This window comes from Typopeltis vanoorti, chromosome 13, assembly GCF_054136105.1.
Source record: "Typopeltis vanoorti isolate ZY-2024b chromosome 13, IOZ_Tvanoo_1.0, whole genome shotgun sequence".
In the NCBI taxonomy this organism is placed as follows: domain Eukaryota; kingdom Metazoa; phylum Arthropoda; class Arachnida; order Uropygi; family Thelyphonidae; genus Typopeltis; species Typopeltis vanoorti.
In genome coordinates, this window is record NC_143561.1 from 29,526,121 (window position 1) to 29,552,762 (window position 26,642).

The 26,642-nt window shown below is 35.1% G+C and overlaps 1 protein-coding gene across 1 annotated transcript in view; it reads left to right on the forward strand.

Annotated features, from left to right (window-relative positions):
- Positions 1-26,642, forward strand: part of LOC150100020 (diuretic hormone receptor-like) — a 335,961-nt gene that overhangs the window by 224,069 nt on the left and 85,250 nt on the right. Inside the window, exon 5 of the mRNA XM_090403216.1 lies at positions 19,548-19,648. Coding sequence (XP_090259342.1) covers positions 19,548-19,648 — 101 coding nt within the window. The remainder of the gene's footprint in view (positions 1-19,547; positions 19,649-26,642) is intronic.

Below are 26,642 nucleotides of genomic sequence, written 5' to 3' on the forward strand. Positions count from 1 at the left end.
GTATTTTACGAGAAAGTTGCTTTAATTATATGTTATACTGTCTAATAGGGTTCTGACGTTACCGGTTGTATCGTAAGTAACTTGGATTTCAATACAATTAAAGTATTTCCATTCATTACAATGGATACATGAAACACAGACACTGATTATCTGTTTTTGAAGTTAAAAGCTTTACTACATTGAGTTTCTTCTGTAGACCTAGCGTCATAAGTTACTACGGCTGTATTATTATTATTATTATTATTATTATTATTATTATTATTATTATTATTATTATTATTATTATTATTATTAATACGACAATTATTTCATAAAGCCATGTTTTTACTCGAAAGGTTTATTTTTCATGTGTTTAGGGCTCCATATACATTAATTGCTGAAGTATTTATCATTAATCACGGAAGTATTAATCGCTGTCAAAGATTAATACTTCCGTGCCTCTATAAATGGGGCTATGGACTACCATACCTACTCAATATGAAATTATAATGTCACACATAAAACCTACTTGTATACAATTTTAATCCAACACGTTTACTTATTTCATGAATTCCATACAAATTTCTGGATTAAGTTCATTTTTTTATTATTAATATCCTAATCTTATCTTGCAAGTAAATATTGGAATGGAACAGTGGTGGTTCTATACGTATCCATAATATTCTTCTAATAACAATAAGATCCCATGTTTTGATAAAGATGTACCCAAACTTACTGTATTTTTCTATTTAAACCATCTCATTTCTAGTATTTTATGATTTATGTTTGTTTTTGTATATTTAATAATATTTACTGTCGATTTTGATTACAGCACTATCTAACCTCTTCATTGAAGTTGTTTATACATCGCAAATTCTAGTGTCATATTCAGTGATATTCACAGAGCTTTAAAACATGATACAATAGTACTTGTATTTGTTTTTATCAAACTTGTAGGTAACTGTCCTATTGTTGTTTCAATCTTGCGTCAAAATAATTGCATTTAAAGATACACGAAAGGAGAACCAAAAATACTCCGGATGGATTTTGTAGGGAAACTACCAATCCTTCGACATAATTGGTAACATCTTCTATCGCTACCTACCGAAAAGTTAACATTAGACTCAGTCGAGTGATCTAAAGCAGAAATGGATGTGTTGAAGGAACACGCATGCGCCTCAGTTAAATCACTGCAAACTCGCTAAGACGTACATAATTGAGACTATAAAAATTATAAAATAAGAATGATAAGACATATTCAAAACGTTACAAGAAATATTCGAAGAGAATGAAACGAGCGAGAGGCTGTTAACTGGATTTTCATTTCCATAATAATTGAAAAATACATTTCCTTTCTATTGTATATAGATATAAGATAAATTAATAAAAGGTGTATTTAGTTTATTATTAAAATACTCAAAATTATAGAAATTTATGGAAAGATTTTTTTATTATTATAAATTAAATTATATATGCCAAGAAATTATAGTAATTTCAATATTTTTTCTAGAAGCATTTCCTTATGTTTTAGCGATATTTTGTTTGAAGAAAGGTATCCACACACCCGCATAAAGCATTTCTCCCTGGTGACACAGTTTGACACCAGAAATATTCTACTTCAGATGTTTCTCTTTCACCTATTTTTATTTTGTATTTCTGCTTTTTAACACAAGAGTATGTGAGTGTGCGGCCCTGGGAGAGTTCTCAAGTTTACGCCAAAAGAACACGCATTACAAAGAAGTCTTTTTAGTTCGAAAAGTATTTTTTTTTTATTGGTAGACTGCTTTATTGACGATTTTTTTTTTTTTTTTGTTTGAGGCTGGTGTTTTCATCCGTGGCCATTCTTGACCTTCAACCGTTTTACTTGTAACGAGAACATCTTGCTCTTACACTTTGTTTGCCTTGTGTACAGGCGTTGGGTTATTTGTCGAGATGAAATTGGAAAAGTGGGAACATCTGCTTTGCTTTAAGCGTAATCATATGAAATAGTTATATCTGAAAACGATAATATTTTTACATATTTCTTTCTTTAATCGATGATGTAATACTCCCATATTCAGCTATTTTATTCTATAACAATACGCTGGTTTTTTTCCGTTGAATAACGGTTTTTTTTTTTTTTTTTTTTTTTTTTTTTTTGCTTGGTTTCATTTGAAACCAAGTTAAATCAAGTAAGCTTTTTTTGCTCGGTTTAACTTAAAACAAAAATAAATAAATAAATTTAGAAAGAAGTGATCTATCAGTACTATATGTCTTACTTGGATAATTTACAGTATTTGTGATAAGCAGGCATTGCCTGATCAGAAAATGTTTTAAAAAAATCTTATCTCAAGATGCAATGTTTTTGCTTTTCACGATAGTTTTCTTCATTTTTTTTGGGCGTGTAGGGGGTGGGGTTGTGGAATTATGCCGAACTAAGGCTATGAGGACAGTGTGTTAGTTTGTAAATTCATCACGGGATTTCCCACCAAAAGGCATGGTTGTTACCGATTGAATTTATAAACCTATGGGGGAATTAATTAAAACGTATATACAGTTTCTATATACAGGCTTTAGTTCTTGAGTCAATTGAACTTTGTAAGCATAAAGATGCAAATCTTTCGTGAGAATACGCTGTAGAGAGCTTCTCGAAATGCCCAATTCAAGACCACAGTGCCAAATTGATGTTCCTGGACTCTCAGCAACACTCTCACGAACTGCTTCGATGTTTTCTGTTGAACGACTTGTTGAAGGATGGCCAGAGTGTATAAGATCAGTAATTGATCCCGTTTCCTTGAATTTTTTAATTAATCTTTTCACAGATGATGAAGTTAAATCACTATTCCGACCATATTTTGTACGAAAATTGCGAACTGTAGCTGCCAAACCTTCATTATTTTTAAAATATTGCTCAACAATGAAAATGTGTTGTCTTTTCGTGTAGCGCTCAATTTTTAGTAACCGTGAGCTGTCAGCTGTCACGCTGTCTTTTTTTTCTCGTTGGCAACACTTTACCGCATAAATGACGCTAAATTTAAATCTTGAGTGAATTTTGGGACACCCTGTGTATGATCCTTCGATTGCATACAAAGGTTTCAGCTATCCGCCATTTCGAATCCAGCTAGAGATCTCTGTGAATGGTCTGGAATTACTATGTTCGTCATCTGTGTATATATTCGAAGTCTTTAAATCATTGGTTCCTTCAGGATATTTTTTGGACCGAAGAACGAAATTGTTAAAAAAATTTGGTGAACAAAACATTTACATTTTTAAGTCTGTAGCAATGGGTGACGCACCCTATCCATCCCATCGGCTGTTCGCTTTACACGTCTTCAGTATATGCATTTCACAATGGTAGAGATGAACAAATATGTCTGCACTTTAGACCAGTTCACTCATGATTGAGTCAAGCTGTCACCTATTCCGGTAGATGGAGCCTTAGCATGTTCTGTGCTTTCATTTTTTATTTCTTTTCTATTTTGTTCATTTGGCTTTCATCTGATGGATATCGATTTCTTTCCGTATATTCAATAATATAATATCAATAGCATCCCTGATTCTTGACTCTTGATTCTTCCCTTTTTTTTAACGCGGCATTTCTATGGAACCTAACATCCGCGTTATACGAGGGTTACCTCGTATAATCATTTATTGGTAGGATTACACTGAGGTAGTGTTGTAGTGCTTGTTCTAGTTGGATCTGCTTCTCATTATCGCTTTCAATGTTGTACGCCGTATTACGAAGAGTTCTTAGAACGCTTGTGTTTGTGCTGAGTGGTATGTTGGGGATATAGTCCGAAAGTATCTCCCGGTGTGAAATTGTGGAACAGCAGTGTTCGGGTCAAAGATTCCTTCCTTCATCGATGAACATCCATAAATGGAAGGATCTTGTTGTTCTTCAGGCACTTGCCAGACGATAAAATGTTATCGATGTCTGAGCCAAATTCTTTTTGATCTGACAATTCTTTAAGCTTGTTTCTCGAAGAAAACAAATTCATGAATAAGTTCGTGAACAGTGAGTACAACAATAATTCGACTGCTAAATTTCTCTCCAAACGACTGTTAAATTCTTAGCAGTACTGGATATTTGTTGAAGCCTCTTTACTAGATCATTGATCACACGAAGATATCAACCCTCTAATATTGTTAAGATCTAAGATAAAGTTGAGGACTTCGTAAAAATACTTTGTTCGCGTAAGGAAGTGACAAAAGAGATTATTGACTATTTATTATGGGGTAAGTGCTCGAGATAAATTTCTTTCGTAGTCATTTCCCCGTGAAACTTCTTCCTCAGGTTGATTTTATTAGCCATTTGGAGAGAAATAACTTTATTTGAAGTGCGTCTCCTATGACGCCCAAAGCTCAGAGTGTACAGATGTCGACAGTTTAGATGGAGTTTATATGTGAGTTGATCAAACAAGGATAACTGAAATCTGGTGACACACGTGCCTTCTCTAGCGAGAGCAATTTTTGTGCATCAGTGGCTTCGGAACACTTCTGTAGTGTCAAAATTGCAGTTTGGCCTTATAAACCTAGGAATAACATCATTGGCTCAAAGAACAAATGAGAAAAGTCTGTTAATAAACTTTTATTTGAAGCGTAAACTCTCTAATTAAATACCATGGACTATAGAGGGAATGTATTGCTACTATCTATATATATATAGTAGCATATATATAGTAGATGTTCAATATCTCATTCGCATGAGGTATTGAACATCCTAACGTGTATTTAATTAACTATTTAATCGATTGTTTCTGTTATTGTCATTTGAATTTTATGTTTGGCTCTGAATTTAACATCTTAAATCTTAATTTATGTTTTTCCTCCAAATGAAGTTCCACAATGAACGTTAAACCTGGTAGTTAAAATAACTATACTTTTTTTTTTATTATTGTTTCAGACATAAATAATTCTGACACCTTTGACACGAATGAATCTCGTCTTCTTTATACCCTCTTTTACCTTGCGGTGTCGAGGGTTTATTAATCATCGGACTTCAAACCGTTCACGGGATAAGGTGGTCAGCCTACGCCCGTGTATCCTATGTCCTGTAGTGTTGAGTTCTCAAGGCTGGTTTGCCTGCTTTGCGGGATGAAAAACTCCAGGATGAACTGGGGAAAAAACCCTACTGATCACGCCTAAGACCGCTCCTTAGCAGAAAAAGTCTTCATGAAGACATCTACGCATCCAAACCAATTAATACAACAAGTCGGAAACTATGACGGTAATGACCACTGGAAACATAAAAGACCGAAAGTCATCCTAACACTCAACGACGAATAACCACTTCTACCCACTCAGGGCGAGCTAAAATAGCTCACAAATCTCTCCTCCCATCACTGCTCCAGAAACAGTATTTTAGTGTTTTAGAATTATTTTGTTTTCTTCATAACTTGAACTATCATATATGGAAAATACTGAAAAAATATGAAAAATATATCATATATATGAAAAATATTGAAAAAAATCTTTTAACGGAAAACGTTTGCCTTCTGCACTCTACAGGAAACACACGACCATTTATATAATGAATGTACAGTGTCAAATCAAATCTAGCTTGCTATCTGCAACAAATTCAACATCCCTCACACTAACAAAGGAATAGGTACTATATTTTCAAGACAGATCTGAAAAAGAAAAAAAAAGAATCAGGAAAATGTAGCTCCTACCTACTAATGAACTCAAAGAGCATATTTTGAAAATCGGTATCACAATTGATGGGTTTAATCTAATTTATTATTATAAAATAAAAAAATGAATAAACAGAAAAAATAAAATAAAATATTGTCTTGCTGAATGGACAGAATTTATTTTTAGAAAATTTACTTCCTCTTTCCTGTCTTTCTTCTCCCTTAAAGCCATAGTGGAGTCTTCTAAACTGGCCTCAACCAATAGGATGAAAGATGACGACAGTACTCATGAATTATGATAGCAAGAAACAGAGCATTTTTTGCTAGATACAGCGTTTGAATACTGATTAAAACTATGATAACTGATAACTGATGTGGCATGATGGATATCAGTCCCAAGGACTCCAATCCCTTTGTCTCTATGAAATAGTCTTGCATTAAAGATTAGCGAGCACTTGGCTCACCCTATTTAGAGCTGTATGGAGGAACCTGAACCGATAAGGAGAGCTGTTTTCGGGCGCTTATGTTTCCACCTGTCGTGTTCGTCATAGTTAGAAGATTCTCGAATGAGTTGATTTGGATGAACAGCTGCTTTGGCAAAATAAGCAGCAGCACTGTTATGGAGGAACGTGGGAATATCTGGAATATCGGCATCACGGTGCAAGAGAGCATTTCTGACAAACCACGGAGCGTTAAAAATCATACGGAGGCACTTGTTTTGAATAACTTGTAGCTTGTTGATGTTGGTGGGGGAAGTGTGACCCCAGGCTGGAGATCCGTAAGTTAACGATGGTCTGATAATTGTTTTATAGATCCGTAGTTTGTTTTCAGTGCTAACTTGACTTCTTCTATTGAGGAGAGAATAGAGTTGTACAATTGCAGAGTTTGCCCTTTTGCATGCATAAACTATGTGGGAGTTAAAGTTTAAACGGTTATCAAGCTGAATGCCTAGATATTTGGTAGTAGATCTCCATGGGATGGCTGTGTTAAAAAGTTTAACTTCTCCAGAGTGAGATGCTTGTCTTCTTGTGAAGAGAATGGCAGTGCTTTTATCGGCATTTACAGATATTCTCCATTTTCTGAACCAGTCCTCCAATTTTCTTGCTGCAGTTTGTAATCGCTGAGTAGCTATATTAGGCCTAAGAGATCTGCTAAGAATTGCCATATCATCCGCATAACTAGCTATAGTGGTTAGTGATGTGCTAGGAACATCAGAAACAAAGATGTTAAAAAGCAGCGGTGAGAGCAGCGAGCCTTGAGGGACACCAGCAGTGATTTTTTTCATTGAGGATCGAATTCCGCGCAACTTGACCTGGATTTTACGGTCCTGTAGAAAGGAGTTAATAATTTTGGTAAGGTAAAGAGGGATGTTGGCTGTAATTAATTTATAGATGAGACCTTTGTGCCACACCTTATCAAATGCTTTTGCAACATCTAAAAAGATAGCTCCTGTATGCTGTTTCCAGTTAAAGCCTGTAGTGATGAATTCAGTCAGTCTGTGAATTTGCTGTGTAGTGCTATGGCCGGTACGAAAACCAAATTGTTCTTTCGGAATTATGTTATTTTTATTCACCTCCTCATTAAGTCGGTTAAGAATGACTCTTTCTGCGATTTTTCCTAAGCATGATAAAAGACTGATAGGTCTATAGCTCTGTGTCATTTGAGGTGCCTTACCAGGCTTGAGAATAAGGAATATATCAGCTTGTTTCCATCTTGAGGGGAAATAATTTAATCTCAGAATTGCATTAATAATGGCTACTAGATGCATGACAGCTTTGTGTGGGAGGGCTTTAATTGTTTTGTTGGTAATTTCATCTGGACCAGGGGCTTTTTTGTTTTTAAGCTTCCTAATGATTGAATAGACCTCTTTAGGTGAGGCGGGACAGATATTATCACAGCTACAAGGTTTCCGAAGCGCAGAGCGTACACGACGGTGTATCCTCTCTATGAAGGTCAGATCAGCATGCGTATAATTAGGACGGCACTGAAGCTGGAGGGCATCAACGAAAGCTTCGGCTTTTTCATTATCTCTGTAAACAAGACCTCTTTCTCCGTGAATGGGCTGGATGTTAGAGCGATCTGTACGGAGAGCTTTAGTCAACTTCCACAGAGAATTATCTTCAGCTTTGAGAGAACAGAGTTTTCTTTCCCATTGCTGGTTTTTGTGATCTTTTAATGCGTAACGAACTTGGTTGGATGCTCTATTTAGTACTCGACGGTCTTGCGGAGATAGCGTGTTGTGATAGCGGCGTCTGAGTCTATTTTTGTTCCTGATCAGAACAAGGATTTCTTCAGGAAGTGAGTTGACTTGAGCTGGGGTGGAAATAGAACAAGCTGCGGATAAGCCAGCGCGTATTTTACATTCAAGATTGCTGACTGCCAGGTCAATTTCTTCACAGGTGGAGATAGTAGGTACTGAGTCTATGATAGTGTTCATTTTAGCCTTGAATTTTGCAAAATTAGTGTGAGATTGGTTGGGAATGAGCTCAGGCTCCCCCCCTAAACTTAAGAGTACTGGATTGTGATCTGAGCTGAGCTCGTCAACCACTTGAAGTTGAAATTGATGACAAATATTGTTAAAAATAGCAATATCCAAAACATCAGGTCTGCCGATCGCTCCATAATGTGTTGGCTCGATTGGGCCTGCAATAACAATATTTCTCTTCAAGGCAAAATTGTAGAGGATCATTCCGTTGTTGTTAAAACTCTTGCTGTTCCATAAAGGATGCTTAGAATTGAGATCTCCTGCTACAATTATTGCTTCATTTGTATCTAGTAGCTGAGAGAGATCAGAGGGGAGTAAAGGTTTGCCAGGGGGGTTGTATACAGAATAAATCTTTAAGCTGCCTGCATTGTTGGTATGAATTTCTATGCCTGTCTCCTCGAGGTTAGATGTATTAGTCTTCTTAATCTCATTATAGCGGATGTTTCTTCTTACAAAGATGGCAGTGCCTCCTCCTCTGGCATTGAGTCTGTCATTTCTAAGTAATGAATAATTTCTGAGTTTGGGATTATCGCAGGGACGTAGGTGAGTCTCGTTTATGAGGAGAATATCAATTTGTAAATGATCTGTAAGTTCCTGTAATTCCAAACTTTTGTTGTTGAGACCGTTTGCATTCCAGAATATTATCTGTATAGAATTTGATGTTGAAGCTGAATTAGTCATTAATCATGGAGAAGATGACTTGAGTATTCCTAAGGAATTTGTTGGTATCGGCCTGGCTTGGATTTGTTTTGCTGAAGGCCATTAGCATCTCCCCTAGTGAGGCAGCAAGAATTGCTGAGGAATTTTGACTGCTAGCTGCAGGGAGTGCCTCGGTGTTACGTGAGGAAACCACAGAAGCATAAGATTTATCTGGTGTAACTTTTCGTGCTTTGATTTCAGGCACATATCTTACAATATTTTTCTGCGTGGGCTGAATTAACTCCTGTCTAGGTTTTTGAAGGTTGGATGGATAGAGAGAACAGCCCTTGTAATTAGCAGGATGTGGGCCACTGCAGTTCGCACATTTAGCAGGTGTGGACTTTGGTTTGACGCAAGTGTGCGAGGGATGGTTGCCACCGCATTTCACACACTTGTAGTCTGCTCTGCATAACATTTGTGAATGCCCAAATTTTTGGCAGCGATGGCATTGACCAGCCGATGCCTTTCTTCTTAGTGGCTCGGTCTTGATGACCAAATTGCAGACTATTTTAAGATCATAAATTTCTCTCTGATCTTTACTGATCTCTACTAAGACCAGAGGCATGGGACGCTTGTCTGCTCGATACATTCGAGAAATCTTTATTGGCTCCAAGCCTTGTAATCTAAGGTCAGTAGCTATTTCTTCTGATGTTATGTTTTCTACCAATCCTCTGATCACTACCTTGAGGTTCTTTTCACTTTTGAGTTGGTAAGTATGGTATGGAAATTTATGATCATCCATAAGTCTGGTGAGCTGGCGGTAGTCCGTTGTTCCTTCAGGCTGTATACGGACTCCGTCATCTGTGTTTTTGGCTGATGAGAACTTGATGTTATTTTTCTTCATCGTCTCTGCAAGCAATGACCATTTCTCCTTAGATCGCAAGACTACTGGTGGGATCCTCTCTTTGGGCTGTGTCGGTATATTTGTCTCTGTTCTTGCGCTAGATTGTGCTGATGTGTCCATTTGAGGTACAAATTCAGGTTCTGCAGCAATAGACTCTTTCTTTCTCTTCTTTCTGCTGACTTCCTGATAATCATTGGAATCTATGTCAGTTGTTGTGACGTTGTCATGTGTATTGTGAGGAGAAATTTCGGAGGTTTGAGGGTCTTCTGTCTCGACCTCCATAACCTGATGAATTTCAACTCTTCCTGGCCATTTCGTGTGCAAAATGTTACCAATTTGCCGAAAAATAGCTAGAAGTTCTTTGAAAGAGAGATCCTCATATGGTGAATCCATAATTAAATCTAGACTTGAAGTGGGGGAAGGATCTGCCTTGTCCCTTCAACCACCAAGTGCTGCACAGGGCAGGGAACAGGAGAGGGCCTGAAAAATGTTTTTGAAGATGAAATAAAAGTCTTACCTGCTCTGATGATCGAGCACTCTGTTGACGCTGGATAATGCACTGACGAAAATTAAGTGACTGTTTATAACAGCAAGCTATTAACTACTATTACAATGAATAATCATAAAAAATCGCTAAAACATATCAATTAAATTCACAATTCATCATCAATAATACCCGATACGAAACACTAACACACTCGACTGATAATTCTAAAATCAGAATTCTCAACATCGACTACTCGAGACGCCATCCTGAAAAATATCCTCACAAATTATAAAAGATAGAACGTTTCGGTATCTTACAGGTAATCAGAACCGACTCGATTAAAACTATACCTGACGAAAAGTTATTAATGTACAATTAATAAAACAAATATATGGTGTTTAAACAAATACATTTTAATATCTGTTTTTATTATTCATCCTGTTTTTTTTTTATTTAAAGATTTTTAATAAATTTTTTAAACGTATATTTTTATAGACATTAGTGAGTTAACCGTTATTTTTGCTATTTTAGATATGAGAGATTTGAATTCAATTAATGTCTATATTTATATCGATGTAATGTATACACTAATTATAAATCAATTATATACTACATATATAACACTGATATATAAAAATTAATTAAAATTTATAAAATAAATTATATAAAATATAATTGTATATGTATATAATTATAAAAGTATTTTAGAAGTTTTAAATTTTGTTAAAATGTAATATTTTTTTAATTATAACATTTTACAGTAAATAATGTAAATTATATTTTAGCTATAAAATTCTGATTTGTTCACTGCGACTTAATATTACCAAAGCCGGGTGCTATCTTATCTGTAGTTTTTCTCACAAGATTTCTCACAAGAAAGAAATGATTTTATTCACTTTTCTTTCATCCCATAACATAACATAACAAGATCAATCACATTTCTCTTTCTTCAAACTGAAGAGAAGCATAATCGACCGTGAGATGTGGTAATTAATACCCTTGGAGGGTAATGGATGGCAATGCTGTAGCCAATGAAGTTCTAACTGAGGCTCGGCTATTGCTGTTACTCTCCTGCCATGGTCAGAGCGTTAATAGCTCAATAACACCTTATCCCTACACTGTCCTCTACAGATAACGGGGAAGATGAAAAGCATTCTTTCTTCGCTCCTTTAAGCCAGTCCTTATAAGGATATAATTTATCGCATACTAAACTGCAGAGTTGGGTAGTCAAATCAATATAATTTCGTGATTTAGGATATTTGTTTAGATTTATATATTTATTTATATTTATTTATTTATTTATATTTATATATGTATATGTATTACATATATACATATAGGTGTTATGTTATAATATATATATATATATATATATATATATATATATATATATATATATATATATATATATATATATATATATATATTATGTTATTGTTCTTAACAAAAAGAACAAAATCATACTATTATTTATCAGAAAGTTTGATTCTCAGAATGGAGAATATCCTCTTAGGCACGAATTTGATAACTGGTCATTAAAAACAACTGCTTTTAATGAGTAGATCGTCTGGATAGGTTTTTAATGAGAAAGTCACCTGCAACAAGTCTAGCAGAGCGACAGCAAATGAGGAGATATGTGAAGTAGGAGGAGGATACTAATCTTAGCAGGTTTCATGGCTACAGTCAGGAATTATATATTAAGATGTTTTCAACTCTTTTTGAGTACGTTTAGGAAACCAAAATATTTAAAAGCTTGTATCAGTAAAGTTTTGTGGCTCATTTGTGCTGTGTCGCTAATAGACCAATTAATGACTCTGATGAAATTACTACTAGCTTCCTCCGTGGCTAACGAGCAAGTAATTGTCCTTCATTTCTTTTTTTTTTTTTATGTGCACTGAAGTTGGAAGAAGTGGCAGATAAAGTCACAAACTGCCAGCTAAGATTTTGTTTTCTTCGTACATGGAACAGTAAAAGAAAATCTTTCATTAGAGTTTGTAATAGAGAAGATAATGAACAGACATAACTTCTGTTATTGCAAGAAAGTATTAAAATAATATTGCTCATTATTTTTGAAATTAAATACTTTTTCTTTAGCTTGGGAAAAATAATAGGGATGGAGATATTTGGCTTATAAAATGGTTCCATAAATCTGGTTGTGAGATGCACAATTTACTATTAAATCAAAGAAAGACCAAGGACTGTATTTAAATTCAAAAATTTGGTTTCTTGAGGCGGTTCGTATAAAATCTCCATGATCGGATGACATTTATAAGGATGCTTCTTCATAAGAGGCGAATTTTCGGCTCGGAGCTGAAAGGTTTTTCTTCCCTGCCAGCCGCTAAAGTTTTTTTAAACCTTAAAAATAGGTAGATTGTCCAGGAGAAAGCACGCGATTGTACTGGTCATCTATAGAGAATTTTTCAATTGAAGATGAGTTAATCTATCTCATATGGCGATAGCAGTTTTTTTCCCCTGAAACTCGGGTTTTTCATCCTTCATACAGGCAAAATGGCCAAGAGAATAAACTTAGCTTATAGATATAAAAATATTACTGGTGGTAGGCGGTAGATGACGTTGTGTGTTAGGGGATTAAGTTATGGAGTAGTGAGTTAGCCTTTCTCATAGGGAGGTAGTAGATTTTTATTCCGGAAACTCGTGATTTTCATCCTACATACGAGCCAAGGGAACACACGAAGTTCACAGATAAGAATGCTATTGGTGGTGGTGGTGGTGGTGGGTGGTGGTATACACCGCCCACTCTCAAAAAACAAGACCATACGGTGTTTTTTTTTTTTTTTTGAGGATTAAGTAGTAATGTGAATTGTGTGGAGTGGAGTGCCCTCTCACAGTGAGCTTTTGAAGCCCTTGGCGGCGTCAGGTAATAACAACAACAAGAAGACTGCCAAATATCTTATTTGGCACACACGTTCGGTATAAAAACACAATATACCAGCTCACAGTTTTGGTTGTTTTGGCTGTAATTCAGAAATAACAACCACATTAACAACAATAACCCGATTATAGATTGATATTTCTCTGTTATGTTACCTAATTATTAATATATTTTCATTCTTCGTTATTCTTCACTTTTAAAACATATTTCCTTTGTTTTCAGCCCCCCCCCCAACTTTCTTTCAAAAATAAAATATGTGGAAGACATCTTCCAAATGCTTACACGTCTCTGTGTTAGATGGATGAAGTGATATTAGTAAATTAATAATAATAGACCTAGGGGTCGCTTCTGATGCTGAAGAAAGGATGGCTCTCTATAATAAAGTAGTTTTTGAAGATTAATTGTCTAATTTTATATGAAGAGGAGAGGGTTTCCTCGTAGATACCTCAGGTTTTATTATTATACAGGGCGACCCATGAGTCACAAAGGGTCACAAAGTTATAAGATCCATAAGTCACAAACGTTTAACTTTTTTATTTATTAAGTGTTTTTATTCTTTTTTTGGTTATAATGAAATACAGAACCTGGAGATTTTTTTATTAGTTATGAAAAAACTATAAAACATAAATGCTTTTCATTTTCGGCTTCACAAAGACTGGCCTTTCTTTTCTACGGCACGTTCCGTGACATCTGTTAATGTTTCTGGCTGCCTCGCCCTACTTTCTGCACGAATTTTGTCTTATGAGGGTATCTGAAGGAAAACGTGTATGGGAACAAGTCCCAGACAATCCCACAACTGAAGGAAAACATTCGTTCAGAAATTAGGACACTGTAGCCATTAACATTAACAGCTATCATGAAACATGCCGTATTTGTGAAGCCTAAAATGGAAGGTATTTACGTGGTTTTTCATAATTCGTAAATATAAATATTTTATAGAAAAAAAATAATTAAACTAATTAATAAATGAAACTGTATTAAATGTTTAAAACCCTTTCGTGAATTATAGGTCACTCTATATATACTACCGTATTTTAATTGAAATACCACCTATTATTCTTAGCCTATTATTAGGCTTATTATTCTTAGATGGCCAAGGTTAAACCGTAGATTTTAATAATCTATAGACAATCGTTAATTCCATTTTATTTCAATTCTATCGTCCATTTGCAATGCTTCTTCCTCTTCCCCGTTTTAAGTTAACTTATAACAATCTTTATTGGCATATCAATTATCGAACTATATAGTTGAATCACAACTTATTGTTGTGATTTTACAATCCAGAAACAGATAAACCAGACTGAGAATGGATCGACAATAGATACTTTAATGTAGGATTGAGAGCATACGTCGAAAATCTTGGGGATCATCTTACGGTATTTTTTGTAGTACCGTTAGATGCACTGGTAGTATCTAAAACCTGAACTAGAGACAGAACAATTGGAAGGCATGGATAAAATAATCGTAATAAAGGAACCTGAGATATCAAAGTGCTAAACAGCAGACGGACTAATCTGGTTGCTTTACTTCACCAACATCGGTAACTGTAGGAAAACATAAACAGATTCCTACTGAATCTGTTTATTTTCATTTGTAAGTGATTTCAGTTCTAACTGATACGTTCACTGAAGATTATGCGAATGCAAGTATCCAAACAGTCTACTGAATGAGTAAATTAGGGGAGATATGATACTGGTAATGATCTCCGTGATAAACAGCTAAGTCAACTCACTCTGCTCAATAGGGAGACTATTAGATGCTCGAAAGACATCTTCCTATTAACCTATGGGTGTGTGTCAATCTGGATAGGATGATTACGCTCATCTAAAAGCTTTTGGTAACAGATCTTTTGTCGTACAAGCAAAAATAGCCAATCGCGTTATTAAAATCCATCAAATCTGTCAAGTTTATTGAGTGATGTTTCCTGTCTGATGTACTGTCTTCAACTGTTTTGCTTTCTGTATCTTTAAGAGAACGAAGAGATTGATAAAGAAGCTACATTATGAACTTGTATGATTTAATGCTTTGTAAAAATGACATTGAAGATAAAATCTTATGCAAAAGTGATCTTTTTAATAGCTTTTTTTAGCTGGTATATGTGATGATATCCACTTTCTACATTTTAGAAAATCACCTTCTATATGGGGGTTGAAATCACGTGGTTTGTAAAGCAAATAACTTATTGTATAAAAGTACTTAAACAGCAGTTGGAGCAATTGGACTGCTCTACTTCACCAGTACTTCTCCTACTCCTAATCAGTCCGCGCGGTTAGCCTAGTGGTTTTGCGCTTCGCAACCATAGGAAGGAGTGTCCTAGGTTCGATTCCCGTCAACGACGTGAGGAGCTTAAGGATCTGCCATAGCCAAGTTAGCCGGTCTTGGGCGTGGACAGCAGTTTTTTCCCAGCAGTTTATCTGGTGTTTTTTCATCCCGCAAACAAGCAAACTGGTCCGAGGACACACGGATTACAGTCAGGAATACTGACCCAGCCATAGGTCTGATTCGTCAGCCTATGCTGGTTCCGGAGCCCGGATAACATTTGGGTGGGGGGGGGGAGACTAGATGGTACCGTGAACTCCTGTATAAAGGGGGAACGCTGTATCATCACACGGAATTTATTTATTTACCATATGCCTGGGGAAGGAGTGTCCTAGGTTCGATTCCAGTCGACGAAGCAAGGAGCTTAAGGATCTTCTTCAGTCATGGCTAAGTTAGCCGGTCTTGGACGTGGACAGCAGGGTTTTTCCGCCAGTTTATATGGGATTTTTCATCCCGCAAGCAGGCAAAGCGGTCCCGTGAACACACACGGAGCACAGTCCGGAATACTGACCCAGCCATAGGTCTGATTCGTCAGCTATGCCGGTTCCGGAGCCCGGATAAAATTTGGAGGGAACTAGATGGTGCCGTACCTGCCCGTAAAAGGGGACTCGCGGTCATTGCACCATCACACGGAATTTATTTATTTACTCCTAATCATCATCGCTCATCATCCTTCGCTTTCGAATTCTAAGTAGTTACTCTCTACTAAAAGTAAATTTCATACATTACTACGTAAAAGTCTAGTAATCCAGAACGAACTATAATCATGGACATTTATATGGAATTATCTCTCAATCAGTGTTGTCGCTGTGATTTTTATTTCCAATTAGTATAATGTTCTTTAGTCTGCTATTTTGCTTATATTCCCTAAGAGAGCATTCGAAGCCAGGGTCTTAAGTCCGCTTAAATAAATGGAAACTAATTAATTTGATTAACTGTAATTAGTGACGTAGTTAATTAGTCAGAAACAAATGTCTTAATACAGGGGAAAAAAAGAAGAGTGGGAGCAACTGAGAGACAAAAGAAGGGATAAGAGTACAATAGACAGATGGGAAAAGAGAAATACCGAGTGAAAAAGAGCTGCTTGAAGTACAAGCACCAGATAGACAGAGAGAGAGAGAGGGGGGGAGGAGAAGCAGATAAAAAATACAGTAGAGAATATAAAGATAGAAAAATGAAAGAAAGAGTGAAGAGGAAAAAATATTGACAGAAAATACAATATTATTACAATATTAAAAGATTAGAGAAAAAGAGAGACAGAAAGAAGAAATAAGAAAAAATAAAATGAGAGAAAGATGAGAAAGGAAGGAAAAATTAAAAGCAAAAGAAGTACGGAAATCAAAAAGTAAGATAGGAAAAGTGAGGTAAGATGAAGAGAAGCAAATCAAAGAGAGAGCGAAAATCGCCCTACTAGTTTTCAGTGTTTCTTTTCTTATTCTATTCTTTTTTTTTTTTTTGCTTCTCTGAATCTTCTTTTGTCAGCTGTTAATCCGTACTTGAATAGGACGCTTTCTTATGATCATTGCCAATGACGTCATCAGCATGGTTCTAATTCCATGTCGTAATGCTTGCTATTACAAGAAGAAGGTCGAATAATTTGTGAGTTTTCGCATTGCCTGCAGCACATTTTACTTCCCAATCATTGACATGTCTCTTTAAACTTCCAAGAACACATTAACAGCTCGCACCAAAACGCAGGTTTTTCCTCATCGTTCGTTAAATGAAACCTACCGCTTGCGTTCGCATTTTTTCCCGTAGCCCCTGGGAAGAAATGAAAACTTTTTCTGTGAATTTTCGTTTAATCATTCTGGATGAATTCGTCTTTCAAATTTCCTCTTCTCCAAATGAGAAATTTACGCCAACGCATCACTTGATTGCTTTGTTTTTCTCTGAATACAAGAAAAGTTTCATATTTAGGGCATGTTTATGGTTGTTTCCGAAGGCATAAAAGGTCAGAGATTTCGCGAGCGTGCGCACGCACATACACACACAAAACAAAACAAAAAAAAAAACATCAGAGCCCATTCGATGCAAGCTTCGTTCGGTATCAACCATGCCTTTTAGATGGAAAGATTTGAGTTCAATTCCCATCTAGAAAATGAAAAACGTTTACAATGGCTTTTTAACTAGGGTGAGTTGGCTAGTCTAAGTCGGGAATTGTAAGTTTTGGCAGAATGACGAGTTTCCCCAAGGAAAATTTCTTCAGTTTCCTATGTAAGAAATACGGAAAAAAATCAGAAAAAAACTCTGTTTCTCCACTTTTTTCTAACCAAAGAATTCACCCCCTTCAATAATTATTCTTTTTAGAATACGATTTTGCATATTTAGTTATTTAAATGAAATGACGAGGAAGCTAAGCACGTGAAGTGGGTATATACTTTTCCTCTTCACCAGAAAAACTCTCACAACCGAGTTCTCGCTTATACGAGAGTCAAATGTAGTATTTTCATGAAAGATTTTGGTTTTCTTTTCTATGTCAGAAGGAATTTAGGACAGGATGGGAAGCTATATATAAAGTACTTCTAAATATACTAACAAAATTTATTATTATTATTATTATTATTATTATTATTATTATTATTATTATTATTATTATTAAGACCGTGATATATGGTACAGCAACTCAATACAACATACGAAACTGGATAACCTGAGATAGAAGAAAGAGAGAAAAAACTGTGCGAAAAGCAAACTTATAAATCTAAGAACACTCCACAACCATTAGAAAGTAGACCAGTGACAGAAAAATATCGAATTCCATCTTTACCACATTCCAGGGCAATATTACGGCACTACTAAAAAGAAAAATATTGAGCAACACGGGAATCGAGTTATGTTGTTCGTCAACACGTAAGCCAATGCATTTTCAACTAACTGCAATAACACCTTTGGCCAAGCAGTAAGAAGCTGCTCTGTACCTTCTGTTAAAAGCACTTCCAGTGAACTAGCGAACGATCTTCAACTATAAACATCAAGAATGTGTTGTGGACTGAAATTATAACTGATTTGATTGTGTTAATAAATCATCTAATAGCGATCGGAAATCACCAATTTTTATTGGTATAACAGTATCGAAATGTGTCAGAAACCACTTTTATATTATGAAACATAACATCAAAGAAAATATCGTTTTTAGTATTATATAGCATATGTATTAGTATTATATTTAGGCTTACAAGTAAAATTATAATGCCACTTAACACTTGTATCTGAGCCTGAATAAAACTGGCGATATGAAAGAATGGTATGATTATTTTTGAAAGATAGAAAACTTTCCAATTCTTATGTAATTAATATAGAAAAGAAATAAAATTTAAATGATAAATATTGTTTAATAAAATTTTATTTATTAGTTTTAAATACTGAATTATATAATGATTTTTTGTAAATACACCTTTAATTTATTAATATAATTCTTGTAGTACTGTGTGGAAGGGCGAGTTAAGAGGAATAAAGATCAATGGACAGTGAGATGCGGTGATTGATTCATTCTATCCAATATTACCCTTGGAGGGAAATAATAGATGGCAATGCTGTAGCCAATGAAATTCTAACTGAGGCTCGGCTAGCTATTGCTGTTACCTTCCTGCCATGATCAGCGCTTCATATTCATATAGCATACATATATATATATAGCTCAATAACACTTTATATAGCATATATATATATATATAGCTCAATAACACTTTATCCCTACACTGTCCTCTACAGATAACGGGGAAGATGAACAGCATTCTTCCTTGGCCCCTTTAAGCCAGTCCTTATAAGGACTATAAGACGAATAAATATTATAAAGCTCAATAACACCTTATCCTTACACTGTCCTCTACAGATAACGGGGAAGATGAAAAGCATTCTTGCTTCGCCCCTTTAAGCCAGTCCTTATAAGGACTATAAGACGAATAAATATTATTTGTTCTCACTTTTGTAATTAAACAAGATAATAGTAATGTACACAATACTAATAAAAGAATAGCATATATTTGAATTAATTAAAACAACTTATTAACTTAGTTTCTGCAAATCAAATTCATTTGACATATTGATTATTTCAACATTAAAAATGCGTTTAGTTTATTCTCCACTAAAAGATGTAATTAACTATATTAAATATATTTCAGTATTTATTGTGTTTCAGACATACAATTTGTACGTTCTTTCTACCTCGTAGCAATTGTGATTTAGCAAAAATGACTTCTCAACTAACTGTACCATTTCTTATTGTAAAGGTTTTATGGGACGTCGAGGAAGCCTCCACCGTCTATTACTTTGGCTACAGTCTCTCTCTGGTTGCTTTAATCATGGCCCTGTGGATCTTCCTGTATTTCAAGTAAGTTACGCGCTTGTCTTTGTTTCCATAGAGAAAGAACTCCGGCTAAGTAACGGATGAACATTTAAAAATTTTTATTGCATAGAAAAGCTGCGACAAAGGATTCCAGTACCTCGTTCATCACCTCCCGCTATACAAACAACACACTACGATTCCCGGAGGCTGTTATTTATCCGCTGCAACGAAGACATCAAAGGAAAGCTTTGGTTAATGTTAACAGATGAGTTTCTGTTTTTTCTTTTTTTTTTCTCTTCAGATCTTTCCAATGTTTATTATTGTCGATTTACCTTGAACTGTCCATTGGCAATAAAATGTCCATAGAGATCCCGAGTTCTTTTCAACTACGTTTAGGTTATTTAGAAATTCAGGACATAAGGGATTCATTGTTCATACATTCACGAATCATAAAAGAATTTCTAACAAACCTTTTTGCAAAAACTTTGGAAATTATAAAGCATATGCTTTATAATTCGAATTAAATTAACATGACACTACCATGTTTTCTTAACTCGAATACTCGGAAACTATTATATATTTTCCGAGTATTCGAGTTATTATATATATATATATTATACTTCATTAAAATACATAAACTTTTGTGTTTTCGTAAAGTTTTAATATTTTTATAAATTTAATTATATAAATTTAATAATAAATTTAATTAAATAATATTAAATATTTAATTTTATTTAATAAATAAAATAATAATTAGAATTTAGAAAGAAAATTAAAAATTTTTAAGTATTTTTTTGTAAATTCTAAAAATATATTCTGCACCTTTAATTATTCTGTATTGAGATATTATAATTAAATCGTGACATTGTCAGAGCATTTTGACGGCCATGGCCTGGAATCAATCGACCGTGAGATGCTGTGATTGATTCATTCAATCCAATACCCTTGGAGGGTAATGGATGGCAATTCTGTAGCCAATGAAGTTCTAACTGAGGCTCGGCTATTGCTGTTACCCTCCTGCCATGATCAGAGCTTTAATAGCTCAATAACACCTTATACCTACACTGTCCTCTACAGATAACGGGGAAGATAAAAAGCATTATTGCTTCGCCCCTTTAAGCTAGTCCTTATCCTTATAAGGACTATAAGAGCATTTTGACGGTAGGGGAGCAAATGTGATTGAATCAATCGACCGTGGTTGTGCTCTACAACCGACACTGTCCTCTACAGATAACGGGGAATATGAAAAGCATTCTTGCTTCGCCCCTTTAAGCCAGTCCTTATAAGGACTATATAAGAGCATTTTGACGATCTGCGGTGATTAATAAAATTACCCTTGGAGGGTAATTGATGACAATGCTGTAGCCAATGAAGTTCTAACTGAGGCTCGGCTATTGCTGTTACCCTCCTGCCATGATCAGAGCTTTTTTTATATATATATATATATATATATATATATATGAAACGTACTATTAACTCGGGGTTGGGATATGTTCATTTTTTAAATTAACTGACTTAAACCCGAGAATTATAACACAATGACATTTATTTGAAAAAAACGCAACATGTTTCGTCAAAAATGACTTCTTCAGGCGATAAGAACATAGAAAGACAATAAAAGACACTTAAATTAACATTGACACACTCTAAAGCTATACAACTATAAAGCCATAATATTCGACTGTAAATTACAGTTATGAGCTTGAACTACAGTCCGAGTTAAAGTTCCATTGTTGTACACCTGTGCGTGTGTGGAATCACGCGATCTCCAGTATCTAATAGTAGAGTTGAAAGAGTCTGCCAAATTATAGCTAAGATTATTATTCAAATGAAAAGGGTCTAAGGTGATTTCCCTTGACTCTACAATGCGGCGCTCTATTTCATCATGGCTGATGTGTAGGTTTGAAGTCAATGTCCAATCTATTTCATGTTGGTACTGAGAATCTTAACAAGTTCCTCGACCACTTAAACAACCGCCATCAAGATATAAAATTGACTATGGAGATTGAAGAAAATAGTTCCATTTGCTTCCTAGATGTTAAACTCACCAAGACGCCTGAATCAATTAAAGTCTCTATTTTTAGAAAGCCAACTCATACAGACAGATATTTGCATGCGTCCTCCCATCACCATCCAGCGCAAAAGTTGGGTATTATATCAACTCTAGCGAATCGTGCAAGATCTGTACTGTCAGATGAAGAAGAACTAAAAAAGGAACTACAACATCTTAAATGGACCTTTAAAAACAATGGCTACTCTCTAAAAAGTATTAACAACCAATTATCCCGCCACCAACGTAACAACGTAGAGACACAGGACGACTCGAAAGGTCATATCGTCTTGCCATATATCAGCACACTATCCAAAAAGCTGAGCAGAATTCTAAAGAAGTTTAACATAAAAACGTGCTTCTCGACTCTGCCAAAAATAAGATCACGCTTCAACAACTATAAACAACCTCACAACATTCTACAATTCCCAGGTGTATACAAGGTCACTTGTGAATGCGGAAAGCCTTACTATGGACAGACAGAAAAATCTATCTTACTACGTCTCGAAGAGCATCAGAGAGACATTGCCTATAAGAGAACCAGAGCTACAGCTCTGTCGGGCCATGTCCTGCTTTCAATAAACACGAACAACGAAGGCCACCAACATGAAATAGATTGGACATTGACTTCAAACCTACACATCAGCCATGATGAAATAGAGCGCCGCATTGTAGAGTCAAGGGAAATCACCTTAGACCCTTTTCATTTGAATAATAATCTTAGCTATAATTTGGCAGACTCTTTCAACTCTACTATTAGATACTGGAGATCGCGTGATTCCACACACGCACAGGTGTACAACAATGGAACTTTAACTCGGACTGTAGTTCAAGCTCATAACTGTAATTTACAGTCGAATATTATGGCTTTATAGTTGTATAGCTTTAGAGTGTGTCAATGTTAATTTAAGTGTCTTTTATTGTCTTTCTATGTTCTTATCGCCTGAAGAAGTCATTTTTGACGAAACATGTTGCGTTTTTTTCAAATAAATGTCATTGTGTTATAATTCTCGGGTTTAAGTCAGTTAATTTAAAAAATGAATATATATATATATATATATATATATATATATATATATATATATATATATATATATATATAGTTTGAGGAACTTTTTTCTTTTCGTTTTCTTTAAAAAAAGCCTTTTAAAACGCCATCAGTTTAGTACAAAATAAACAAGATGAATTGCTCCTAAATTTACGGCCGACTTACGTCAAGGTTGCGTTCTGCGGAACTTTACGCAAGTCGAATTTTACGTAAGCCGGAATCTGCCTATATGCAGTGCTAGCAACTATGCGTCTTGCTTGAATCATTTATATCTTCATTACTAAATCAATTTTCCTTCGTTTCCTAGCACTACTACCACTTGCACTCCTCTTTGGTTGCTTCCCACTCATCACTGTAAGAAACGCATAAGAAGAAACGTCAACTACCGGAAGCTAAGTGAGTTACGGTCAACATATTTTCGTTTTCGTAGTCGAATCATCCATTTATCTCTTACGAAATGCAAAATACGTTTTCACAATTTTGAAAGTTTACACGGTTCGGCAAAAATTTACGTAAGTCGAGGAGCGGCTGTACTCCGTATAGGTCCAAGTGGAGTTGAGCTCTTTACAGTAATGAATATGGTACAATTCTGAATTTCAGTTGGGTCAGAGATTTAACTCTCACAAGGGGATTTTCAAGTTTCAAAACGTATCAGCAAAATAATAATCCTGTTACTTCTTATATCCGCCATTTTGAATGATTATTATTTTATTAATGCTGGGTATTATTACGTAATTACTGTGTGTATTTATCAACGGAATGTAATTTAGCAAATTATTGTTCGGGGATAGATTTATATTTTTCTACTTTACATTTATATTTATATTTTTCTATATATTTCAAGTTGAAAAATAGATAATTTCGTGTATTATACATACTGCCAATGTCAATAGAAATTATTATTATTATTATTGTTATTATATTTATTGTCACATTTGTTTTAATTGATATTTGGATATTAGTCTGCATTCAGGTAAAAGAATTTGGGATCAAATAAAACGTGCTGGACTATTGTGGGCTATTATGACTGTCTTTCGATGTAAGGGGTATTAGCGACAGATATTTCGTCAGCATTGGTGGCAGTTTTCTTAGCACTTTTCCGCTTCAGAGACACATTTTCTTTTGATTGTCGCCATTTCCTGACTGGCAGAGTTGTTTGGCGATACTTAATCTCCCCGACCTCCTTCGTTAATCCGTGTGTCGACTACTTGTTTCCGATGTGTTCTATTTATCTCATAAGTGTGTCTGAAGTGCTACAAATTCTTTTTTTTTTCTTGTCCTTGATCGTTGCCTACAAGAAAAAGCCTTTTTCACACTACATGTTAACTTCCCCTCTGAGATCTTCGTATAAGTATTTCCATCAAACCATTCCATTTAGCTGAATATAACTTAATGAAATGCATTATTATTATTTGTAGTAGTAGTATCAAATTATCCTGTAATTTGATTCCTAAATTTGGCATTGCTCTTGTACAATGCGATGTTTTAACCGTTGTTCATTGTTTTGCCATTTTATCGGACTTAAAAGCAATTTATGATTGCTACTAAAAGTGCCGATTATTCTAAATTGTGGTTTAAATCAAAATTATTTTTCATTTTATGAAACGTTACAAAATTGTTTGTTGCAAATGACAATAGATAAACTGTCAATATTCATGAGCCAACTTAACGAATTAATTGCTATGGTAACAGTTGCTATGGTAATACATAAGGTCACTAGGTCAGAATGAGATTAAGAAATGTACTATTTTATGATATTTGTTTCCATATTTTTTAACAACTTCTGTTTGCTTTTTTTTGCTTTTTTTTTTTGCTTTTTTTTGTAATTTCTTGTAATTTCTTGGTCTTGTATACAAAAATCTATGGAATTCTATAGTCATTAAAAGCAATGGCCAAAACTTTAAATCGATATTAAGTTTTGTTTCCATTTCATGGTAGACTCTTTTGGAACACGTACAACCACCTCCCAACATCCCTTCACAGTACACCTTGAAACAAACCCACAGAACAAGTTTCTTTTCCTCCTCCTTCATCTCTGCTACTGCTGTGCTGTGGAACAGTCTTCCCCCTGATGTATTTCCCAAGGAATACAATATACAGGCTTTTAAATCGAATGCCAACAAGTTCCTTCTCTCCCATCCCACTACCCATATACGTACTAAAGAACTATAGGTTTACCAGCCAATCTCTCGTATATGGGCCCGACATTTAAAAAAAAAGACTCTCTTTTGAGTCCAATGTTGCAAAATGCATTTGCAACATTGGATTGTCGGAGTTGACAACATTGGTCATGTTGAACTTTTGAATTACACTCAAGTAACCAAGGCTACGAGGCAAATACATTGCCTATTAATCTTGTATGTTTTTCTGACCTGTCTGTTTTGGTCTGGACAATACAACCGGAAGTAGTAGTAAAAAAGTTAATAACAACATCAAAAAATAAATCTTTCTTACGACAGCTAAACTGGTGCTTGCCCTAGAAATGATGTGGATTCTTGATTCTTATCATTTTGACAGGCCTAATCACAAACAAGTTCAGAGATGCAGGTACAACGTAACGTGGAAGATGTATTAATGGTATTAAGATAGGTGGTTTAGCAATACTCAGAAGTAGGAAAGATTAATACAAAACTATAGTAATAGACTGCATTCACTGAACACTATTAGTATTTCAATGTGTGATAATAATTTTTGGTTCCCAAGGGGTTCACTGCGCACGTTACTGGTGCTGGTGCAATGAAAAAATGTGTTTTGTTATTCTTGCGAAGTGGGAGTTGTTATCGTTCAATTGAAAAGAAATTAAAATTGTCGTACAGTTCTTCCTCAAAGTCTTAAATATTACATTTCATCAAACTCGGTTTACTAGTTCTCGAAGTTTTTCATACGGGCGGACGGACAGACTGATATGGTGATCCAATACGTGTTTTTGTAGAAACGCATCAATAAATGTGTATTAGTTGATTTACATGGAATAAGTAATGTATCAAAATAAAATTGAATTTATTATATCTGAGACTGCTGCTATAGTTTTGCAATTAATATTTGATTTTTAGAATAGTAATCAAACAAAATGTAAGCCAAAAGAAACAGAGAGACTTTGTTCAAAGTAATGCTAAGTGCATCTCAGCTTTGACGTATTTCAAAGTTTATTTTCGCTACCGAAATTATATTCAGCATTTTGAAAGTGTATTTTTTATTACTGAATTTCAAAACTTTGATGTCGCCTCCTCACAATTCCCAGTACGCCTTTCTCGATTTTAGAAAATGGCGATAACTTTCTATGCGTTATAAAAAAAAAGGAAGATGTTTGAAGCATTTTAGGTTCTTCAAGAGTTGACAACCTGCCACGACTTAATGGAATCTCCTCGTTCGGTCCCCAAAGCCTCTCATCCACCTTCGCATTCCATTTGCAGTTTCCTTATGACAAAACTTGCTTCAGGTTAGTGCCGCACATGACTGAACAAACAAAGACTAGACGGTCATCAAAAATGTCGTTATTTCCCCCTTAAAAACAACACACACACAATATCGGAGCATGACAAAAATAAAGACGGCAACCTTACATAAATAATCAACGGTCTTTGCTAATAAACGAGTCGCTCTTTTGGGTTGTTGAAAAAGACAGAAATATAATTTTCACCAGTGCGACGTTTGCTTTCTCAATTGCTCTGTAGAGATCTGCAGGAGGTGTTCCCAAATTGCCTTTACTTCAAATTGTACTAAGAAATACTTGACGTAAGTTACGATGATGTGGATACCGGCATGGGAATAACATCTGAAAGTTTTATTGAGGTTTTTTTTTTTTTAGCTTCTTCTTTAGGAAAACACGCAATGCACTGAATCACTCTGTGTCTCGTGATATAAACAACACAAGCATTGCATATAGAACACGAAATGAACACTGAACTTTATAGAGATGGAATTAACTTAAATTAGCAGTG